Source organism: Podarcis erhardii (assembly GCF_964252035.2).
Source record: "Podarcis erhardii genome assembly, chromosome: 6".
Lineage (NCBI taxonomy): Eukaryota > Metazoa > Chordata > Lepidosauria > Squamata > Lacertidae > Podarcis > Podarcis erhardii.
Genome location: NC_138510.1, coordinates 44393236 through 44418211, shown reverse-complemented (window position 1 = coordinate 44418211; position 24976 = coordinate 44393236). Strand labels below are relative to the sequence as shown.

Here is a 24976-nt window from a genome sequence, read left to right as displayed (position 1 = left end):
CTGCTGCAGTCAAACCCTCGGAGTTTCTCATCTTCCACCAAGAGGAAGCTAACCTCGGTGCCTCAGCTACCAAATCATGCAGCTTCCCATCCCATTCACTCTGTTGTGCAACATGCCTTAAGACTAGTCAGATCATCCTATTAGATGGCATTGGCCAAGTCATAGCTGTCAATGAAGTCCTTCAGCATGCATTCATAGTAGTTCCCGATCCTTCTCAAGTTGGCCCGCAAGGCTGCTTCCATCGCCTCCTCCATGCATGGCTTTGTTTCCAACAGCATGGCAGTCACCACTGCAAAGTTGAGGAGGACTCGCTGATAGGCCTGCAGGAAAGGGCAAAGTGTCTGTCAGGCAAAAGCGCCAGCGATCTGAAGACTGCCACTCTACACAGTTCTACCTCACTTATCTACTGGGCTGGTCACATTCAGTCCAGAGTCCTAGCACACAAAAAACCCAGATTGTAAGAAAATAATATTTCTAAGGAATTATTTATTTAATGCTGTAGTGGGGAGATAGGCTGTAGCTCAGTGGTACAACATCTGCTTTGCCTGCAGAATATCCTGGGTTCAATCCCTAGCGTCTCCTGGTAGGGCTGGGAATGCCCTGCCTGAAACTCTGGAAAGCTGCTGACGGTGTAGATAACACTGAGATAAATGGGCTAATGATCTGACCAAGTATAAAGCAGCTTCCTATGGTGTTGCCCTGTGTATGAGGACCAAGACATGTGCTTGCAAAGTGTGTATTTGCTGCTTTGTTTAATTTTAAATGTCAGTCAAGACAATTTGAGATGTCGCAAAGCAGTATGTATACACTTCGCAAACTTGCCGTCAGAGGTGTGAACCTTTTTTGAGTCTTGGGACCATGTTTGTTTATAGGCGCCCCACTGGGATCCTCCAGCAAATATGGCTGGACGATAGGACTACTCCCCTAAAACAGCCTTTGTCAACCTGGTTCCCTCCAGATGTTTTGGACTACAACTCCTCTTAGTCTGCGACAGGCCCCTTTATGCTTGGCCTCGCACAAGCCTTTTGTGTCTGATACAGGAGCGAAAATAGCATGTGACCTTCACAATAATCGTGCTTCAGATCTCCCAGTTCATACTGACATGCCGAAGAGGCTCAGTTACCTGCTCTATCTCTTCCTTTCTTGCTAGTACAGCTGCAGAACGGTCCTCAGAAGTCCTTGAGGATGATGAAAAGCCATCTTTCTCTCCAGCACACAGGGAATGAGTGGGGTCTGCATCCTCACTGCAGGTTGCTGCCTGGATCTATAGAGATTTTCCCAATGGGATAAGGTGTTAACATGGCCTAAAACGAAACTAGGGGTGTGTCAAAGATAGTTTTTGCTCTTGCACAAGGAAGACAAGATCACTGGTTCACAACAGAATGAAATTAAGTATTTTTCTGGTGAGGCTGCTGACAATAGACCTAGAGTGAAACCCAGGTGTGGGGGGGGGGGCTGCTTTCAGGTGTCACAACTAAGATCTAGGTATCGCACAATGATGTTTCATTAAGCCAGATACTTCTATGTGGAAATGATTCCATTATCTTTTGCATCTTGGCCTTTACAGTGGGAGGGACAGGGACCTCAGGCCTGGGGGCTGAATGTAGTCCTCTAGGCCTGTCTATCTGGTGGTCAGAACCCTTTCCAGGCCACACTTCCTCACTGCTCTGCACCCCCATAGTTAAGGGAGGCCACTCCCCAGTTTGTCCCCAGGTAGGAATCAGTTTAAATAATAGACAAGGTGCAGGGTATCAAGCAAGGCACTCAATAGGTATCCGCTTTATTTATTGCTGCAGGACAGCAGCCCCAGAGCAAGTCTGAAGGGAACGTCACTGAGCAAAGGGTTTTTACAGCTTTTATACATTTCCATAACTGGCAAAATAAAGCAAGGCACATGCACACATCAGTTCTCTTTGTACTTGTTACATAACATTCCTCTCCTGATGTCTGGCCTTCAATTGTGTATGTGCCACAAAGTACTTGATTGCGTACAATACAAGCTAGCAACCTCTACTCAGTGACATTAAACAGAAAGTTAAAAATTAATCAAAAACTACACAGGAAACTTTCCAACATTCTTTCCACAAAACCAAGCGCTTTTGCCTGTGGAATGCGTCCTACTCCTTTTCGAACATGTCCTTGAGCTCTGATTACTCCCCTCTCGCTTGTCTGGATGGAGGATAGAGAGGGGCATTTGAGTGTGTATAGAAACTAAGAGGGGGGGAACACATTTGTTGCTCCACCCACTCTGGCCTCTGCTGCTTCAACCTTGGCTTGTGACTCTCCAAAGGTTATGCAGAAGGAATCACCAGGCCCCCAAGCTGAAAACTGTTCCCAGTCCCTGTTCTGCAGCAAATGACTTGTACAGCCAGCAGAATAAATGCATCAGTTACAAATACCAACATGTGGAAATCGGTGAAGAGAGGGCTAAGGGGAAAGACTCTTGCTTAGTCCAGGCCGAAGACCAGCCATTGCAAGATTGAATCCTCCTTCCTACCGGGTCAGGCAATTCTGTTTCCACCGGCTGTAACTTTTGTGCAGTCTCTGATGAGATTGGTGCACCACCAGCTTGGTCCCCTTTGGTTTTCTTCTTAGTCTGTAGAAACCGAAAAGAAAAGGACCTAATTGGAACTGCTCACTAACAAAGCAAGGCTTTGTTCATGCCAAAAATTAACACTGTTACCCAAGCAGGAAACTCTGTAGTGCATACTGGTTGCTACAACTGGATTCATTTGCCAACAGCCCAAGGAGGATGCAAAGGATTGCACCAACCTTGGCAGGATATCAAAAAACAAAACCTTTGCCATATACCCCACCTTGAATTCTTTGAGGAAAGGGTGTGACATAGACCTAGCTTTCCAGCAGAGCTGGTACCGATGAAAACAAAAGATGAGCAAATGGATGGAGGGCCAGAATGGCTGGGAGATCAGTTAAAATCTCCACTCACATAATTAAACTTACTAAGAGCAGCCACTCTCCAGCCTATGTGAAAGGGTTATTTCAAAGGTAATGGTATAATCCCCATCCATGTATGTCATCCTGAGCTCTGTAGAGGAAGGGTAGGTACTAATCTGAGCATCAGAGTGAAATAACTCCAAGACACCTAAGGACACCAATGCATTTGTTCTTACCGTTTACTCTGTGGACTAAAAATCCCACCGTGAACTCCCAAGGATGTTGACTATCCTGTCAACAGAGTATACCCACTAGTCTCATGACTAGTTTCCAAAACTGAGGGGTAGATCTCTTCATGCTGCTAAACCAGTTGGAGCATTCTGAAGTGCCTTATGTTAGAAAAGGTATGATCTAATGAACTGATACCGCTTGGAAAACTCCACTTATTAATAGGCAATCACTGCCACCTCAACTCGCCTGCATTTACATGGTACCACAAGGGTAAGAGGTATAAGGGAAGCACATTTGTTCAGCTAAAGAAAATGCTGGAAAGACACATGCCAAGGTATGATGATGATGATGATGACAACCACCACTACCACCACCTTCCACTAAGAAGACAGCTCTGTACTGGAGAACCTCTATTACTGAGAGTTCATGCTATCATTGGGACCATGCAGGTTTTATACTCATTTCACTGGCTTGACTTGGGTTATGTACACAAAAACCCTGCTGGATCAGGCAGAAAGCTCATCTAGTCCAGTATACCGTTTCCTGTGCTCGTCGACCAACTGCCTAAGGGAAGGCTAGAAGCAGGACACGAGATCACATACATCATCATATTAAGACACCCATACATTTCTTCAGCTACCTTGGTAGATTTTCTTGCTGTCTCTGAATTTGCTGTTGCCTTCTTCTTCTTTTCAGTTTTCCGAGAGGATGATATTTTTTTCTTTAACTTCTGTGAATTGGATTTCATTTTACAGGCCAGGAGGAAGAAATAAATAAATAAATAAAAGGGAGTCTGAAATAAGCCACCACCAGAGATTTGTTGGATAAATGCCCACCTTTGTAAAATTAGTGCACCATGTCAGACCAAAAGCAGTGTTTGCTTAGATAAGGAACAGGAAACCTGTGGCCTTCTATTTGTTGCTGAATGCCAACTCGCATCAGTCCTAGCCAGCATAGCCAATGGAGTGGAATGATGAGAACTGTAGTCTAACAAGATCTGCATGACCAAAGGTTCCCTATCCCAGACAGAGGTTATCTTGGCATTTAAGTGGAGGAATCATTATACAGTGGTACCTCGGTTTTCAAACGTAATCTGTTCTGGAAGACCGTTCGAATTCCGAAAGGTTCGAAAACTGAGGCACAAAAGGCGATCTGCCAATTCAATAGAGACAATTGTGGAAAACAACAAGATACATGCAGCAGAAGCCGTTCCAACTTCCAAGGTGCATTCGAAAACAGAAGCATTTACTTCTGGGTTTTTGGCGTTCGAAAACCGAAACGTTCGGCATCAGAGATGTCCGATAACCAAGGTACCACTGTAGTGGCACATGAACTGTACATGCTCAAGGGCTCATTTCGAGAGACAGGGAGAACAGGAATCTCATTTCAGCTCTCTTTCAAACTCCTCCACTGATATTGTCAGAGATCTATTCATAGCTTAATGAAGCATAACATGCTGCCTTGTGGAGAAGAAAAGGCTAAGGAGTAAACTCTACACAAATCCAGAGTGGAGTCCCTAAAATGGCTGGATGGTGCCTCCTACACTTCCTTCTGGCAACTCCTGCAGCCAAACTGGTGCCATATGTAGTGCTCTGCTTTCTTTTGGACCACATCAGCAAGGTCAAGGGGGTGGGGTGGGTGTCTTGTTGCCTGGGCAGCCCAGGATCTCCATACACATTGCCCAGGCTTGCATCCTAAAGAGGTCACTTTGGTGCTACTAACGCAGGAAAAACAACGTGAGAGGCAGCAGTTATGAGTTGCCAGTCTCTGCAGCCACTGCAGGTGCTGTGATTCTCCAATGGTTTGACCTCATCTCCAGAGGTGCACTCCATTGTCTTTTGAGACAGATGAATGCCAGCAATTATCAAGCATATGCCAACTTAAGCCAGTAAGATATAGGCATCTTCTCTTACCTCTCTGGGGCTCTCACGGTTGTAGGAATGTGGTGCTTCATACAATTCGCTTCTTGCTGCAAAACAGAGATGTTAGACAGCATTTTGATTTGTGGGTGGGGCTTCCTAACTCTGGGGATAAAAGAATGCTAATGGTGATTAAAGACCAAATTCTTTTTTTGGCTCTAGTGACCTAAGACGTGCAACTGGAAATGGACCCAAGTGCCAGATTATGTATAAAATGGACTTGTGAGCTTTACTGGTATTGCAGCATACAAATGTTGAAACTCTAAGATCAACAATAAAATGTGTAGGAATATTGAAAAGAGAGTTATATCCATGGAATAATTATATAGGAAGTGCATAAAATGGCAAGAGAATAAGGTTATATAGAGTTCTATTAACATTGCTTCAAAATATCCTCTGTTAAGCTGCTATATTCCTCCTATTATAGATTAAAATTAATTCAACAAGAAGTCTAAAAAGAACTAGGCTAAAGAATATTTAAAAATGTATTCATAGCTACCAAGCAAACATGGAGCTGATGGATAAAACTTAAGGGAAATCCTGCTGTAAACGTTGAATAATTTGAAAGAAATAGTTTATGAAAAAGATATAAATTGAAGATCGACAAAAAATATATATAATGCCAAATGGGGGAAATAAGAATTTACTCAGAAAAACAACAATTATAAAATGTAATATAAAAAGAACTGAACACTAAGAAAGCATGTTAATAGAAAAAAAGGAAATGAGGAAATGTATGTAATTATAACTGTGAAAACAACATGTGAAGACAATCTATGAAATACTCAGTTCAGGGAAAGAGCAAAAAACAAAGGGCCTCAAGAAAGAAAGAAACTCTTTCCCCTTCCTCACATATATCATTTTCTTCCCCTGTCAACACTGCAACTTTTTCGGTATCTCACCCATATGCACCCCAATTAAAGAACCACATTTGCACTTACGAACAGCCAAGCCAGGATACTTTGTAACATCAATCCCTCACTGCCAAAAGACAACCTTTTGCTTTGTTGTATCATCTTAATTGAGGAAACTGACAAGACCCAGACCATAAAGTTTACAGAGGCACCATTTGCTGGGAGGAGGATCTTATGTAGTTCCTTCCTTGGCACCAAAATCTCTCTGGCTCACATTCCAGTACCAGGAATGAGTGTCTCTGATCTTTAAGCTGAAAGAGAACTGTCGCTGCTTACGAACCAAGTTGTGTTTCAATCCCTTCAATCCCTTCTATCCTCCCTTTTTTTCAGTACACCGGGGTCCAAACTGATTCAGACAAAGTGATTGCACCAAACGCTTGGATAACAAAGCCCCTAAGTTATGTGACAGTCAGATAGACTTGATATGCTGGGAAACCTGCTCTTTCACACACTGACAGTTATCCGACAAGGGGCCTTTTACACATTCCTGAAGTCTCCGAGAGAATAACCAGTCATCTCTGCAACTGCATTTGAAATACTGCTTTCTTTCACTGTGATTCCTGTTTTCATGAAGACATGTCTTTTGCTACTGCTCTGCTGGGCAAATCAGGTGTTTTGTGGGCTAGAGCAGCAGCAAAAGGCGTGCATCTTTTGCTCCCGCTGTGTCTGGTAGAGCAGCAGACTGGAGCCGGGCAGGGGTGCAGATCCTAGGCGCACCCATAGCTCCTAGACATCTCCATACAGTCACAAAAGGTTGCTTGCCAGTGGCAAAATGCAACTGACACAATGGGAGCACATCAAACGTTGATCCAAAAGGCTACAGAGCTTGGAGAGGACCCTTTCATGCCAAGGAGACAATACTGTAAACACTAATATCTTTGTCCCTTCAGCTGGAACATGAAGATTCCCACTCTGAACTGCCCAATAAAAACAAACCTTCTGGGGAATAGCGATGACTTCTTTTCTGAACCAAGTAAGAGGGAGGGGAATCTCTCTCATATAAATTCTTTCGGTGTGGATTGTAGCAATATCCACAGTGACAGAAGCTGGAATGCTCTCTCCTGTGAAAAGAAGCACATGACTCACTTGAAAAGCTGCGCCTGCCTGCATTATGAACACCACATCAAGAGCCTGACTGTTGCTGCTTCCCTGCATCCCAAAACTCTGGGAACAGGCCAACTGGTAGGGTGGGTGGCTAAGACTAATTTGCACAAAACTACAGTCCCCATGATTCACCAAGGGAAGCCAGATAGCTAAGCCAGTTTCATTTCAGTTTGCAGTACAAATGTAGCCATTGAGTTCAGCCTGAAACCCATTCAATTCGGAATCCTTTCAATCTATCCTATTTTGCAACAGAACTACCCATTTCCCATGGCTCATTTCTTTCTATGCATAAGCACTACCAAGAAGGCTCCAAATTATCCTAGTTCTCTCAGACTCCTTTCTTCTCTATGCCTGGCATCAATATCATTTTATATGATTCAAAACTACCCAGTTTCTAAAACAGAAGCCCGCTACCCTGGTGTTCCCGCACTGAGTTCCAAGAACTGTAGTCTTCTTGCAGGGCCGGCTCATCCCATTTTGCTGCTTGAGGCAAAATGGGAAGTGCCACTCTGCTGAGCCCAGCCACCCTGCCGTCACTTGTGCTGTCTGCCCTGCTACCTCCACTGCTGGCAGAGAAGAAGCACTGTCACCAGCACTGATTTTGAGTGAGATTTCGCCTGAAATTGCATGAGATCTTGGCCAAAATCAGCACTGATGCTGCTGCCGCTGGCAGAGGGGTACCCACAAGCACTGATGTTTCTGCCGCCTGAGGTAGCAGCCTCATTCCACCTTACGGATGTGCTGGCCCTGCCCTCTAGCTTTGAGGGAATCTCAGGTTATGTTCTTGCCTGCAAGGGGACAAGTTGCTGCTTCCATGGGATCGTTCTCGTCTGTGAGGAGATCTTGAACGGCGAATATGCAGTTCCCTTGAGGCATGGCTTGCTCTAGAATGCTGTGAATCACTGCTGTGTTGGCCCTTTTGTGAATGAGGGGACCGGTCGCTGCTTCCATGGGATCGCTCTCGTCTGTGCGGGGATCTTGAACGCTGAATACGCAACTGTCTTGAGGTCCTATTTGCGCTAGAATGCCTCAAATCACTGCTGTGTTGGTTCTTTGGTGAACTAGAACAGTATTCCAGCCATCTTTCTGTATCACTTTTTTGATCACAGGAAATGAGGCTGTGAGGTGGGGACTGTGAGAGCACCTGGCAAAAGAGCAGGGTGATCAAATAAGGTACAAAAGCAATTTTGTTCATTTGACAATATTTATTTAATTGCCAAAAATCTCTAAGAAGTTTATATAAGTTAATATAAAACAAGTCTCCCCTCTTCCTAAATATCTTACTGCTTTCAGTGAGAACTCAGGAGAACCCAAATGCTAAGCAGACACAGCTTCCCTGATCTGGGCTAGGACTTTGGACTCATGGACTCACTGCTGCCTGGTGCTACAAGCTGTCTCCTTTTTCTCTATCCCTCTCTAGCTCTCTTCTGAGGACCCTTTCCTTGTCTCGGTTTTGAGTCTCCCATCTTTTCCTTGTAGAGCCCGATCATTAGTGCTCTTAGTTTGATTATCCCAGAATCCTTACAATGATTAAACCCACAGTCATGCATTTAGGATGCCCTGAAAGCCACGTTTTTATTTGTGACCAGAAGACTAGTGAGAGTGTCCCTCTTTTCCCATTTTCTTTTTAATACTCCCCTTCATGTCCTTTAGAGCAATAGGAGGGAACCTTGGGCTCTCCAGAGGTTGCTGGACTACAGTTCCCATCAGCCCCAGCCAGTGTGGCTAATGATAAAGGATGATGGGAGTTTTAGTCTAACAACTTCTGGAAAGCCAGAGGTTACATAGAGAGTTGCTTTTCTTGCTCCTCTCTTGCCAGCTATTTTCCTTCCACCCCTTGCCTGCCTTCTTGATTCTATTCTTTCTCCCCCTACACCCTCCTCCATAAAAACAATTTTCATCATTTTTCAACTTACCAAGTCACTGTCGTGTTCAGAGACTCTGTGACACTTTCCAGCTTCATTCACGTTGCAGGGTGGTGCCTGACGGTCTTCAGGTGCCCATACATTTTCAGCCTGGAAAGAAGCAGTTTCCCAGGAATAAGGGTAGGAAGATTAACGATGCCAGATTGGAGGACAAGGACAGCAATGAAATATAAGGATAAGCAATATTCTTCTAGGTAATAAAAGAACATCCCACTTGTAAGATCCTGCCCCTTATTGTTACCACCATTTCTACCCCACAGGAAGCAGTGTACTGCAACCAAACCAAGGAGCTTCTGAATTGTTGCCATGCTTGGGGAAGGCAGGGCCTAGTGAAAGAAGAGACATCTTCCTTATGCCCAGTGGGGGGTGGGGGTGGGAGGGAGAGAATAAAAACCACTACAGCTGAGAGAAGGGTCACGTGGAAATAGGAAGGAAATGACTCTGAAGGTTCTGAGATGGCAGCAGGCAGAAGAGGACAAGCTAAAAAATGAAAATATGAAAGGGGAACATTTTGTTCATTATGTTTGTTGCGATATTTTGTGCCCAGTAAAATGCATAGTGTGGAAGCAGCCCTTGTTAATTAAGCACTAGAAGCCAAATTAGAAGTTCCATTTGAGTTGCCCCTTTGGGATTTTCTATCCCACCTTGCAGAACTGGTTACAAATGGATTGGCTAGGGAAACCCAGCCAGATAGGCGGGGTATAAGTAATAAAATTATTTATTATTATTATTCAGAATTTACTAAGTAGCCCAGCTATGTTCTCAGGGATCAAAGACACAAAGAAGTTCCCACAGTCTTACCTTTTCTTTTTCTTTTCTGTAAATGATATTTATTAAATTTTCCATTTTAACAATCCAATCACACCACATTAAACATTCCAAATTATACAAATTATCCAATAATCAAACAATCCAAATGTTATACCAAATTATAAATTTTTGGGCGGACTTCCAATGCTCTGAGGTCGGGGGGGTTCTAATCATCTCATATTTCTATTGGTTATTTTGCAGATTAGTTGTGCTGCAGAAGGTATGACCCATTCAACAGGGTACTGAGAGAGTTACATGCTGCTCTTTATATATTATACCCAACTGACACTGCTTGATTACCACAACTTAACAGCACCTGCTATACTGCTTCACAGCTGTAAAACTAGGTCATGTTATTTGCTCTGGCCTTTAAAGTGATACACATCTTGTGAAACAATAATGAACCTTAATATTTAAAGAAACCATTCAACAATTTCTGCTGCTTTTTGTAGTCATTTCCAATAGTTCCCATAAGTCATTCTGATGTTAATCCTTCATTGTTTTCAACAGCCTCTGAGTTCATCCGGCAAGCGAGATAAATCAAAACAGTGTGTTTCTGTGTGGGTTCTTATGTCTTTCTGTCTTTCTTTCTTTCTTTCTTTCTTTCTTTCTTTCTTTCTTTCTTTCTTTTTCTTTCTTTGTGCTTCCAATCCAGCTATGGCATTCCACTTTCACTTTCTGATTTTTATAGTTGCCTGTGACATTCCAATATGAAGGAGATCTGACTTTCTGCCAGTTGTACCAGGCATATGTCAAAAGTTTCTCCACCTTTTCTCGTCCAAGCAATTAATGCCAACAGCCTTGATTTTTCACTTGCAAAGCCATTTCCACACAGTTAATAATTGCTAGAACCATATTACATCAGTAAATGCAATATTCTCCAGTCTTGCTTGCTTGCATAAATAATCCGGTAGTCAGTCCTTCCAGAGAAGATTTTGCCAGGTAACATAGCAAAACGAAGTATCGAAGTGAAACAAAGAATGCTCACCACCACCCCTTCCGTTCCGACACACCAGCTCCATGCAGATGATAATCCTTCTTCCACTTTAGCACCTCAGTGGCTGAATTAATTAGCAGAGTAATTTCTCCCCCCTCACTCAGAGCATGTCCATGACTTAAATCCGATTTTTCATCTTAAGAAATTGAAGTTTGTTGCTCACGGAGACGACTTTGGAGAGTTGCCAAGAAACGCACGGTGCTTTCCATCCAGCGGCCCCTGCTCCCTCATTCCTTCCGGATTTGGGGCCAGGTGTTGGGCAAATGAGGATGAGACTGCCACCCCTGACCCTGGGGTGGTTGGGAGGCTGATTACTCCAATCTCAGCCTCCAATTACCCGTGCGAACGGCTGCGATGGAATTCCAGCCTCCTCCATGACACCAAACCGGAAATCCCTCTCAGTCTTACCTTTTCATATTTTTTCTCTCTCACCAGCACAGGCACAACACGAACATCACTCAGGGTACTTGGGAGATTGGAGGAGCTAGTAGCTAGCACAGCAGAGGACTGATAGAGGTCTTCATCCTTAAGACTGCTGGTGATTTGGGTCTGCATCAGTTTCAAGTGAAAACAGGGTTAGAATAGTCTGAGATGAGTAAATGACTGGCTAGTGATACACAAATGAAGTTTTGTTTCCTCATTTCTAGGACATACCCTCTCCCATCTCTCTTGCCAATTCTTCCCACATTATCTCTATTACTTGTAACATAACAATCTGATGCAGACCATTTTTTAGGCTATAAATATTGAACTGGAAAATTAGCCAAAGCAGTGAGGTATGATGGAATTTCACCCCTCCTTGATTCTCACTCTGATTCCTATGTGACTTAAAATTAAAACAAGACAGTTTGGCTCTGTAGCAATATAACAGGAGTTGATAAACACTGGGGTGAGAAAAGGATTCGCCTGGTCAATATTTTACAACAGGTAATCCTCTCAGCTCAGCAAGTGGTTTTCCTCCTGCCAGATACAGGATTCTCCATCATGTAAATTAAAGTGGAACAATATGTGCTTCCCAGTAAGCCACAGATCAGTAGAAACTGGCCATAAGTTAACTTTAAGATGAAATTCTTAACTCTTTTAGAAGGTTGCAGAAGAACCCTCATTTACCCTCCTCCCTATTCCTCCTATCATACTTGATATTTTGAAAAAGGCTAACCAACTCTGACTTTAGAATCCTTACAAAAGCAGTTTACTTCCAGGGAAAGAAGGAGAGTGTAATTTAATACCAGTTCAATGTCTTCCTTTCCCTCTGAATGATAATCATTTGTGGTCTCAGGTAGGAATAGTATTTCTACAGCAGGAGGTGAGCCAACTGTCAGGAGTTTCATTCTCTCTCATGCTGCAGTGTGTGACTACTAGATCACATGCTCTGTGTGTTGACATTCTATTCTTTGGAAGCGTGCAAACAGAAGGAACTGTACGCCGCTTCCGTCTTCTTTGTTCTTTTGTTGTCCTCTCTCAGAGGAGAAGAGACATGCCATAATGGCTCTGTTCTTTATTTTGATCCTGTAAATAAATCACTAAACCCAGATGCCACATATCCTCAGTCTCAGCTTCTTCTAAGCTCTGCTGCTTGCTTGAACGTCTGGAGGAGTGAATGCTGTGCTATGTGTTTTGGACCAGTGCCGGAAGAAGGCCGTCTCCCACCCAGAAGCACCAACACCAACATGGCTGAAATGGTCTTTGGGTGACATGGCTTCCAGCTTCAGGAGAGAAATATTAAGGACTGTGGGTTTGCAGGGATAAGATCCTAATTGCAATCAATATGACCAAATATAATGCCTGAAAAGTTCCATTTGAGTTGCCTCTTTGGGATTTTCTACCATACCTTGCAGAACTGGATACAAATGGATTGGCTGGGAAAACCCAGCCAGATGAGCAAGGTATTATTATTATTATTATTATTATTATTATTATTATTCAGAGTATACTAAGTAGGCCCAGCCATGTTCTCAGGGATCAAAGACACAAAGAAGCTCCCGCAGTCTTACCTTTTCATATTTTTTCTCTCTCACCAGCACAGGCACAACATGAACATCACTCAGGGTACTTGGGAGGTCTTCATCCTTAAGACTGCTGGTGATTTGGTTCTGTATCAGTTTCAAGTGAAAACAGGGTTAGAATAGTCTGAGATGAGTAAATGACTGGCTAGTGAAACACAAATGAAATACTTGATCAGTATTGTTTCCTCATTTCTAGGACACACATTCCCCCATCCCTCTTTGCCAATTCCTCCCACATTATCTCAGTTACTTGTAACAGAACAAGCTGATGCAGAACATTTTAAGGCTATAAACAATTGGACTGGAAACTTGGCCAAAGCAGTGAGGCATGCTGGAATTTCACCCCTCCTTGATTCTCACTCTGAATCCTATGTGATTTAAAATTAAAACAAGACAGTTTGGCTCTGTAGCAATACAACAGAAGTTGATTTACCCTCCTCCCTATTCCTCCTACCGTACTTGATATTTTGAAAAAGGCTAACCAACTCTCACTTTAGAATCCTTACAAAAGCAGTTTACTTCCAGGGAAAAAAGGAGAGTGTAATTTAATACCAGTTCAATGTCTTCCTTTCCTTCTGAATGATTATCATTTGTGGTCTCAGAAAGGAATGGTATTTCTACAGCGGGAGGTGAGCCAACATGGCTGAAATCGTCTTTGGGTGGGATGGCTTCCAGCTTCAGGAGAGAAAGAAATATTAGGATGTTAGGAAAGAAACTGTGGGTTTGCAAGGATCAGATCCTAATTGCAATCAATATGACAAAATATAATGCCTGAGTGTTTCATGCAAGAGCAATTCAAGTACTTCATAAACATGCTTCCATTGCCACCAGCAGAAAACTGAACAAAAAGCATGAAAAGCAATTGTAGCCACTGCAGTGGCTTTGCAAAGTTCAAACATTCCTTTTGCCATTCCTCCCACAGCTTTAGCTCACAAAAGTCACTGCAAACTTAAACAAAACTCATGTCCCTTTTGTTTTAAAAACTGGATTCCCTCCCATTTGTTTTGCTATGTGATTTGAGTTTTAAAAAAATATTTTTTAAAAGATCTTACACCTGAGAGGTGGGAAAGTCCCACTACACAAGCAAAAGCCATTCCACTCATGCAATGAATTCATTGGATCCTACCCAAAGTGATTTTACTTGATGGCTTCAGTTAATGCAAACCCTAAATCACGTGACAAGATTAGATAGGCTTGTGGTCTGTTAACAGCCTGTGGATTATTATTTATTAAAGTTACCTGTCACTTTTTTAGCAAGGTAACTCAAAGCAACTTACAATCAATCACATACAGTGGTGCCTCGCAAGACGAAATTAATTCGTTCCACGAGTCTCTTCATCTTGCGGTTTATTCGTCTTGCGAAGCACGGCCATTAGCGGCTATTAGCGGCTTAGCAGCTTAGAAAAAGGGGGGAAGGGGAAAAACTCGCAAAAACTCACAAGACGTTTTCGTCTTGCGAAGCAAGCCCACAGGGAAATTCGTCTTGCGAAGCACCTCAAAAACGGAAAACTCTTTCGTCTAGCGAGTTTTTCGTCTTGCGAGGCATTCGTCTTGCGGGGCACCACTGTACACTAAAACTGGCATATAACAAAACAAAGAAAAATGTAAATGACAATCCTGTTTTAAAAGGCAGGGTGAAAATATCCTACTCACTTATGGAGCCCACAAATAATGTCAAACACTTGGTTTGCTGTTATGCAGAAATAAGAGCAAATCACAGTTAATACAAACTCCAGTTTGCTGATTACCTCCAACTCATTGTTTGAGATCATGGTTTGTCAGGACCAGAACAAACATTGTCTGTGGCAGGGTCAGAATTTAAAACAAACCATTTGTTTTCATGCTATTTCTGAACCCAGAATATTCTCCAAACCATTAGCAGAATTTGTGCATAACTTCCCAACAATTGTCATCTTATTCACAAGTTTGCCTCCACACTTTAAAGGGCTAGAAATATCCATTTTTAAAGCAACAACAACAAATTTCTCAAGATTTGAACAAGACCTTGTGGAGCACAAACAGCCTCATTGCTTATCCCTTTTTAGGACCACTCCAAAACATGACAAGGCTTACACATTTGCAGAGTCTTTTGTAAAATACCAGCTCCAAATAAACTAAGAACTTAGCGCCAAAGAATGTCCTAGGCAGATATTCACAGAACTTTCAGCAGAAGATGGGCAGCAGTTTTCTAGCAATCAACTCAATGGTGACAGCTAACTAATTGAGAATAAAGCCCTCATCTCCAAAACAATAGGCAGGATACCAATTTCATCCTAGCTTACTTCACCCAAATGGTTGACTTGCAAAGGGGGGGGAATGGTTCATACCAATACAGACAGTTCCTTTTTTGTAGTATGAATGCCTTCTGTGGTCACAAGTGGTGACTGGTCTTCTATAGATGCTTCAGCAGATGGAAAAGGTAAGGCCTGGCTGGGAGGTTGTTCAGCTGCCTGCCTATCTTTCAACTCCACCTGCAAAGTTGTATAGGGAAGGAGAAATTCTGTTGTTCCAGAGGGGAGTGGAACTCAGCCCAAGCTTCAGAGAGAAGACTTCAACAAGATAAGAGTATCCCTATATCCCAAGCAATCTTTACAATCTTAATACAGTGGTACCTCTGGATGCGAACGGGATCCGTTCCGGAGCCCCGTTCGCATCCTGAAGCGAACGCAACCCGCGTCTGCGCAGGTTGCGATTCGCCGCTTCTGCGTGTGACGTCATTTTGAGCGTCTGCACATGCACGAGCAGCGCAACCCGGAAGTAACGGGTCGTCACGGGGCGCAACCCGGAAATGCTCAACCCGAAGCTACCTCAACCCAAGGTATGACAATGGAAATGCCAAGCAGGAAGGGGGAAGAGTCCCCTCTTCTCTTTGAACCACAAGTAGATACACCCAAACAGTACCAAAGCCACAAAGAAAAAGAAGCAGGAAGATCGTAAGAATAGAAGAAATAAATAAAAAGGGCTTTCGATTTTCTGTCTGTCAGTTTATATATAAAAAGATTATTCAAAGTATTTACTCCAGGATGATATCCAACTGTTCCTCCTTCCGTTAGATGATAATTTCCCAACCTTCAGACCCAGACATCTCAAGTTCATTCATTTTCACACCCCAGCCTCCCTGCTCACTAAAAGGCACATCTCATATAATATGGCTGTAGAAATCACTACTAAGGGAATATACAACAGCAATACAGAATGAAAAAACAAAGCACTTATACCTCACCTTTCTCATCCTAGCTACCCATCTCCATTGCAAAGTAAATCTTGTATTCTGTTTGCAAATCTGGGCTGAAGATGCGACCTCTAAGAGAGTTTATTTGACGTAAGGGCATGGGAAGAGAAAGATGAAGCAGCAGTGGGCATGAAGAGAGGAAAGAAATCCTGTAGAGCATTCAGGAGAAGTAAAAACAAAAACAGGAGGAACCTCTAGAGAATACACTTGAGTACAGCACTGCAGCAAGGCTATAGGAGGGAAGAGTTTAATTGGTATGCCCATGGGCTTTAACACAACTGGAGATTATACACAAACATCTCATGAAGGAGAGTGTGGCAGGAGGAGTCCAAATTACCAGCAGTTCTTGTTTGACAATGGCAGCACCAGAAGACATAGTGGAGGAAAGTATAAAAGGCCGCAAAGGGGGTGGGGTGGGGACATACAGGGCCCCGGGTTGCCTCAGCCTCAGTTTCAATCTTTCCACTGGCTCCCCACAGTAGTGCTCCTGCCAGCACAAGTCTCTAACCAGGAGAGCTGGGCATAGGGAGGTCTCTGCCTAATCCAACACTACCCCAGTCTGGAGAAGGTGCATGTGCAAATAGCAAAAAATAAGCTTCCATGAAAATTCAGAGGATGACTCTGTGAGGCCTGTGAGGGTCTCAGAGTATGAATGGATATGAGTGAGTAAAGCCAGATGACATGTGACTCTGAAGATAAAGATAAAGAGATTGTTTGATTCTGAACATAGAAATAGATTCTGAAGAAGAAAAAGGGACTGTTGAACCAGCTAATGTAACATAATGAACAGGATGGGCAAGCAGGATGTACCAGACGTTTGGATGTGTCAGAGGGCATGCTGAGACAAGTCACTGTTCTCAAAGGACATGCTGAAACAAATACCTATTCATGAAGATAATAGGGGGAATCAGCATGACAGAAGCTATCACCTAGTCCAACCCCCTGCAATACAAGAAGGTGTAGTTGTCCCATACAGGGATTGAACCTGAAACTATATAAAGGCAGGAAAGTCCCCGGCACAAGGCGTTGCTATCCTGCTGCTGAGGTGGCCGCCCAAAGTCTTATAAAAGAAACGGATAAATTATTTTAGTGGGCCCACCCATCTGGTATGAATGAGAGGAGAGAATGAGTTCTTATTAGTTATTACCTGTTAATCAGTAAAATTATTTCTAGGAAGATTTGGGTCGTTTTGTTTTTCTTGAAAACGCTCTGATTTAAAAGAATCTCCTGTCACTAATTGTATGACAACTTCAACTTGGTAAGAATAAATAGCATTTGCATAGAGTTCTCTGTTACACATGTGTCTACAGTCAGCCAATCATATAGTTACATCAAGGCATCCTGTCGCAATCACAACCCACTGTGGCAAATCTTAACTAATTAACATTAACTAATTATTAAGTAGTTGTCTTCATTCATCAACCTTTGATTAAATATAGCCAGTCTCAATGGCTGATTCCATTGTTCCAAACTGACTTATGATTAAGTGACATTACTGATTCAGTGCGTGTTGCAATTCAAGTTTCTATAGTGATTATGAACACTCTACTACTGAAGATGGGTTAGCTACAACTCACATCCTTATGCTATGCTACAAAAATGGATTCAAATGACACAAGAAAATTTGAGCTTTCTCCTTCATGTGTACAGTGGTGCCCCGCAAGACGAACGCCTCGCAAGATGGAAAACCCGCTAGACGAAAGGGTTTTACCGTTTTGGAGGCGCTTCGCAAAACGAATTTCCCTATGGGGTTGCTTCGCACGACGAAAATGTCTTGCGAGTTCCCGCGTTTTTCCCCCCCGCTTTTTTCGCCCTTTTCCTAAGCCGCTAAGCCGCTTAACAGCTGATCCGCTGATAAGCCGCTTTCAGCTGATCGCTAGACCGCTAATAGCGCTAATCCGCTAAGCCGTCAATGGGCTTGCTTCGCAAGACGAAAAAACTGCTAGACGAAGAGAATCGCGGAACGGATTAATTTCGTCTTGCGAGGCACCACTGTATGTACAGAACCACACACAAAGAGAGAATGAAAAAGGTAGCTAACGGAACAATACCAGCTCCCTTTTCACACTTCCTGAGCAAGGGTTGGGCTCTCCAGTCTCAAGAGGTGCACATGGTTCAACTGAAGAGGAGGAACAAGTCCCAGCCCAGAGAAAAACAAGTCACAAATCCCCACTACTCACTCCTGCTCAGGACTACTCCAACACATGGGCACACTTGTACACTGGCAGGCTGCACAAGCAAAATACTAACGGCAGTGAAATTGAAGCCAAAGAATCCACACCCCTATGCAAATGAAAAAGAGAAGGTTTTTCATCCCACCACAGGTTCTTCCTTTACTGTGGCTGGAAGACCTTCTGCTGCTGTCTTGGATGGAGCATGCACAGGTGACAAAGGAGCAGTCTCGCTGGGAGGGTCTTCAGAGGTCTGACTGTCTTCCAACTTGACCTGCAGAGATTCGTTAAGAGGATGATGATCACAGAATTATAGAGTTGGAAGGGACCCCCAGGGTCATCGAGTCCCACCCCCTGCAATGCAGGAATGACGAGGATGATAAGGACTGCTTTGTCAGTGGAGAGTTGAACTTAACCTAACCAGTGTTGAGAGGCAATACTTGAACAAAAATGGCCTTGTATCCTAATAAAATATTACTGCTAAGGTGTGAGGTTTTTTTTTATTATTTAGAATACTTACATCCAGCTTTATACCTGATGTAAAGTTCTCCCAGTCACAACAGCTGATACCAATTTTAATGGGGTTTTATTGTGATAATATTTTTGAACTACTGTATTTTTCGTCCCATAGGACGCTCCGTCCCATAGGACGCACCTACTTTTTTGGGGGGGGGGGAATAAAGGAATTTTTTCCCCTTTATTTCCCCCCCCAAAACCAGGTCGGGGAACAGTGGGATGGCGGCGCTGCGCCTCCCCGCTGTCCCCCGAGCTTGTGGGGCTGGCCGATGTCTGTCCAGCGCGCAGGGCGCTCTGCTTCAGGGCGCCCCGCCCACCGTGCGGCAGGCTGTGGACACCTGCGCGAAGCACGGGGCGTCCTCCAAAGGGCGCCCCTTGCTCCGCGCTGCAGGCTGCCGCCCGCAAGCCTTGTGCGCCCGGGGCGAGTTCCCCCGGGCACGCAAGGCTTGTGGATAGCTACCTGGAGCCTGGAGAGCGAGAGGTGTCGGTGCGCACCGACGCCTCTCGCTCTCCAGGCTTCAGAGAAAGCCTGCATTCGCCCCATAGGATGCACACACATTTCCCCTTCATTTTTGGAGGGGAAAAAGTGCGTCCTATAGGGCGAAAAATACGGTAATCTTGGGAGCCTCAGGTTGCTACATTTTAGTCCAAGATACGTCCCTGGCCTTCCCTTATCTTGAGCTCAGGTTGGGCGTAACCAGCCTTACGGGGGAGACTGTGGGAACATCATTATGCAGGCTCAGCAACTCAGCAGACCGGACAGCTATGTACGTGATATGCTTGCTTCAGGGTTATGTTGCCCAGCTATCAATAGGTGAAAACATATAGGGGTGGGGGTAGGGAAGGAGGGCTACTTTCGTCCATTTAGAAGTTTCTGGAAGCAGTGGTCAGCAGTTGAGGTTATACTGAGATGAAACACTCACAAATGACTGACCAACAAATGCTGTCTGCAAACTGCTGCATCACGACTGCCGATAGACTGTGTCTGCCTACGTCGTTGCTAAAGAGGAAGGACTGAAACCTAAGTATGCCGTTACAGCTATTGCTATTATGATTGTAAATAGTGCTACCATGATGCATTTATGACCAGTCAAGCAATAAATCACTTCAGTAAGTTGTACAAGGCCTGTGAGTGTTTTTTCTCAAAGTGTAGCTTCAATTGCTGATCACTGCTTCCAGAAACACTGCTAAATGGACGAAAGCTTCTAACGAGGTGCCTACACACTAGTATTCTCATGCAGCAAAAGTGTGATGTACTGTGACCTTTAATAGAGACATGGAGGTCACTAGGGATGCCATCTTCCACCCATATCGCATATCCCAGCTACATCTGCTCTTAGTAATGTGTAGGGAGCTGTTTACCTCAGTTTCTTCTTTTTCCTTTGATGGCACTTCCTGTTTGCTCTGTGGGCATGTTGAGGAAACAGAGGGCAAATGAAAACTGAAATCCTTTGCAGACATGATGGTTTTGCTGGACTTCCGATCCACCTAAAGAAATGCCAAGCAGGAAGGGGGAAATGTGCAAATAGGAGACACTTATATTACTGCTGCCAGTGCTGTGTTTGCTTTAGGATCCAACACGGCTCTGGAAAGACTCACTGAAAACCTGTTTTCGATCCCAAGGAATCTTGGGAATTATAGAACTATGAGAAGGACTGCAAGGTTATTTCATTTTTAAAGGGTCTGCCACTGGAGAGCCACTGGCAATCAGAATAAGAAACAATGTTCAGACAGATCAGGGCCTGGAGAACTGGAGCCAGCTGGTGGGTCAGATGCTGTGTTTCCCCCACCCTCAGTGGGTCAATTTGAAAGGTGGGCAGGCTGGCTCATCCATCAATCGCCTGATAACACTACAACATCAAGTGATCCATTTTCCCTTTGTAGCACCTGGGGAGGTGGGGATTTTGGCCCAGTTAAGTGAGGATTGAAGTTACAAGCAATAAGCACTGACTTCAAGCAACACTTTCTGCTGGGGTCTGTTGTGCTAGAGAACCCCCACAGCAGAGGCAGGGAGGGGTGAAACAGAAAGACAGGAGGTAGATCTAGGTGGAATAATGGGAGGAAGGGAAGGAGGAAGAAAAGGAACTCCCACTGATTGTGGGGTGGGGGGATGATAGAGAAATGAGCTCCCAGAGTGCTGCAACACTACTTAGAAGTTTCCCTTCAATCAAGCAGTATGCAGATTTTGTTAAATAAGCCACATTTTGACAAACATCAGAACACATTTCCAGGATTTGTATCTATATTTCCATTCAGTTAATACATAAACCTTTATTCTCTCAGCAACCAGGTAAAGCCATGTTACTCTTCAAAATGTTACAAGTTCTTCCTGCTCTGAGAAACCACAGGAAAAAGGTCCCTTCACAGAGAACTCACCACCTTCCTCAATAACTACCTGTTGCAAGGTGGCCCAGACTTCTCCTACAATTACCTTGGATGTGTCAGTTTCTTTCCTCAAACTTGTTGAATTCTTCTGCCCTTGTTTAGACTCTGGTGTTGCTGATGGTCCTCCAGTTTTTTCAGAATTATTTCCCTTTTTATTTGGCTGTAGCACAGGAATAGAGAGATGAGACTAGTGCTGCGAACTCTAGCTTGTTTTGACAGAGCTTCAGCATCCCTACCAACAAAAATGTAGCAGGTGAAGCCTCCCCCCGCCCCTGCCTTTGGTGTTGTCATGAAGTGATGGGAAAAGCTTCTCTAGCTATTCCCCCTATGTTAGACAGCTGTTCAAGGCACAAGAGCCCTGTTGGAAAATAATGTTGACAAACCCTGAACAGTGGGATGTCAAAAAGAGGCAAAATGGCAAATTTTGCTTGTGTATCTCAGAGGCAGTCTGAATTAGTTAGCTACTTCTTCAACCATACAGACCAGCCACATAGTCTTGAGAAATCTTCTTCCCAAACTTTGCCCCACATCACACCATCCCTTGATCTCTGCCACACGTGTAAGAGACACCCTCCCCGTAGGAACTAGCCACAGCATAGGTTCATTGCTTACCATCATATTGATTAAGCACGAGGAACGGGATGAGTTTTTAGAACGACCTTTTCCTGCAGATAGAGAAACAAACTCAGCATGCAATGCCTCTGCCACAACCTGAGAGTTTGGATGTGTGGGACAACTTTGCTTTGTTAAGTCTTTCCAGGGCAGATGGATTAGTACTGGAGTTTCAGTTTCAGGTAAAGGTAAAGGTAAAGGGACCCCTGACCATTAGGTCCAGTTGTGACCAACTCTGGGGTTGCAGCACTCATCTCGCTTTACTGGCCAAGGGAGCCAGCGTACAGCTTCTGGATCATGTGGCCAGCATGACTAAGCCACTTCTGGCGAACCAGAGCAGCGCACGGAAACACCGTTTACCTTCCCGCTGGAGCGGTACCTATTTATCTACTTGAACTTGACGTGCTTTCGAACTGCTAGGTTCGACCTTCTGATCAGCAAGTCTTAGGCTCTGTGGTTTAACCCACAGTGCCACCCGCGTCCATGCTATTCCAAAGATCAGGTAAAAGAGAGGAGAGACTCTCTCAGTGGATAGAGCAAATGCTTTGCACTCACGAGGGTGCCACTTTCAAATCCTAGCACCTTCAGGTAGAGCTAGAAAAAGTTTCTGCTGGAAGCTTTGGAGAGCCATTGCCAGCTATAGTGTGACTAGGTAGAATGCAGTTTCCTACAACATATTCCTGAAAACTCCTGCTGTTATTTATTGTACAGTGGTATCATGGGTTACATACGCTTCAGGTTACAAACACTTCAGGTTACAGACTCTGCTAACCCAGAAATAGTACCTCGGGTTAAGAACTTTGCTTCAGGATGAAAACAGAAATCGTGCTGAAGCAGCACGGCAGCAGCAGGAGGCCCCATTAGCTAAAGTGGTGCTTCAGGTTAAGAACAGTTTCAGGCTAAGAACGGACCTCCGGAACGGATTAAGTACTTAACCCGAGGTATTTATCTACAGAGCAGGAAATCTATGACAAGCTTTTAATTTGAGCCAGTCTTCATTCGGGGCTCACCAACCTGAGCTTTACTCTACAATTCTAAGGACAGCTCCAGGCTTTCCAGGTTTATGTCCAAACATGATTTTTTGCCACACTGCTTTCCCCATGAAAACCTATGCTTTACCACTGAATTGAAGCAAATGGCAATTTACTCAATTCAGTGGTAAAGATCAGATTCTCCTGAGGAAAGTGTAAGGCAAGAGGGGGGAAAAGCCCTCAGACAAGGACTGGGAAACTGCAGACCTGTGCCTAGAAAGCACAGGGCAAAAGTCAAGTATGGACAAGCTCTAGATCTCCACTCTGGGATATTTGAAGCAATATTAACGAACACTACTTTTGAGTACATGCTAAATGCCCATGTCTTTTCTCTAAGCACAAAGCTGTCCCTGCCACACATCTGGAACAGGCACTCCTAGCAGAATTGAGCCCCAGAACCTCTCCTTTTTTATTTAGCTGCTTCGGGCTTCAACTGCAGATCCTAGATCTTGGAATCTCAATGAGCCAAACAGGTCAGCCTAGCTGGGCCATTCTCTCAACCAGGGAGGCTGGTTCTAGTGAAAAGCAAGCTTTTGATATTGGGAGAAGTGAACTAGTACAACTGAAACACAGAAATACAACCCCAAAGCAGATAACGTGGACATTTCACCACATTATTATTATTTTGTTCATGTTTGTACCACTTAATAAAAATCTAAAAAAAATTATTTTAAATTAAGTGGCACTCAGTAACATTTCCTAAAAGATAAAAAGATAAAAACAAAACTATCACAAATAAAACTGTACTCCTTCAACCACAAACATAGCATGGATGAGTGAGATTTTACGGGGGCACTGTCCACCACATAACTGTGAAATGGGTAGAGGATCAAATAAGGAGATGGTCCAATATTCAGTCCCACATATATATTTTCAGCCTTGCCTCTGTTTTTGGTTGTTGCTCCCAAATATTTAGCACTACTTTTAGCTCCTCTATGATGGCCTCGGCTGGAATGTGCCCCACTGAAATATCCTTGAGAGTGATTCCAACCACGGCCTCGGTAAGCAACGTTGTAGTTGTGAGGTTTGCCACGATGAACCCTGAAGAAACACAAACACAGTATTCTGCATAAGTTGCCTCTACTGCCATCAATCATGAGCTGTAAACCAGAGTTGGTCAAGTCACCTTAGTAGATTCAGCTCAGCATAGTCCAGGAATGGGGATCTGTAGCCACCCATATGTGGTTCAACTTCATTTCCCATCACTCCCAGACAGCATGACCAATGGATGTTTTGTAGTTTTTACTTGCTAGATGGACCAACAGCCTACTGAGCTTACTGTGCTGCTTTTTTAGAAATGTTAATTTTAACATCTTATTAATTTTTACGTTGCTTCATAACTTAATTTTAATTCATAAGCAACTGTGAAAATACATTTTGTTAAAAGTGTAGGACAAACATATTCATGTTCTTAGAAAGCTTAAAGTTTAGCATCTATTTATTAGTTTTTAATTTGTTTATTAACTTAATTTTGTCATTAATTTATATTATACTTTGAAAAAGTGGGGGCAAATATGTGTACATGAATATATAATATGAATAAAAATAAAATGCAGAAGTCACTTACCACGCAGGTGGTGTATATGGGCAATAGTAGTTGTCCTGTTGCCAATCCCAAGAGTTTTCATTTTGTGAATTCTGGGCAGGGGAAAACATTTCACTCTGTTACTAACCCACAACCAGACTAACTGATCAAAACAGGAAAAGGGAAAGAACAGTTTTGCAAATACAAGAACTGCAACTTACTAACAGTGGATAGCTCACCTCCAAATTTCAGGTACCAGAAGAAATGCAGCAACCCCAGTTTCCCTCCTTTGTAACTTTTATAACTTACTTGATAATTCTTGTTTAGATTATTAATTGATCAATGCTGCCAGCTCTGCTTCTTTCCTTCCTCCTTTGTCCCCATGCCATGTCAGATGTTATTCTGACCCATCTCTACCCAAAAGATATTGGAAGTTATAGTCCAGCACTGCCTGGAGGGCCACAGGCCCCCATTCCCCATCATAAAGAATGGTGTTCAAGGTAGAGTATTGTGAGTGCTGAATCCTAAGATTCTGCCAGCTGATGCTTACTGGAAGCATTGGAACAGGGAGTTAGAATATGCTGTACAGTCTAAACAATGGAATTTGCTTTAGAATCCATATTTTTCTTTAGATTTAAAACACAGACGGATTCAGCAAAAATTGATACTTTGGGTATACTGAACTCCACAACATCTTTATAGG

At 43.6% G+C, this 24976-nt stretch overlaps 1 protein-coding gene across 1 annotated transcript; it reads right to left on the bottom strand.

Annotated features, from left to right (window-relative positions):
• Positions 1-6895: 6895 nt before the first annotated feature.
• On the bottom strand, positions 6896-24365 carry LOC309343657 (uncharacterized protein). The gene is made up of 12 exons (XM_081865403.1): positions 24316-24365; positions 23632-23789; positions 21718-21770; positions 21152-21265; positions 20083-20208; positions 18351-18478; positions 15129-15273; positions 13354-13476; positions 12790-12888; positions 11204-11344; positions 8980-9078; positions 6896-8207 (listed from the first exon to the last, which is right to left on the bottom strand). The coding sequence occupies exons 3-12, from the start codon at positions 21721-21723 to the stop codon at positions 7818-7820; spliced, it is 1371 nt and encodes a 456-aa protein (XP_081721529.1). The 5' UTR covers positions 21724-21770; positions 23632-23789; positions 24316-24365; the 3' UTR covers positions 6896-7817.
• Positions 24366-24976: the final 611 nt, after the last annotated feature.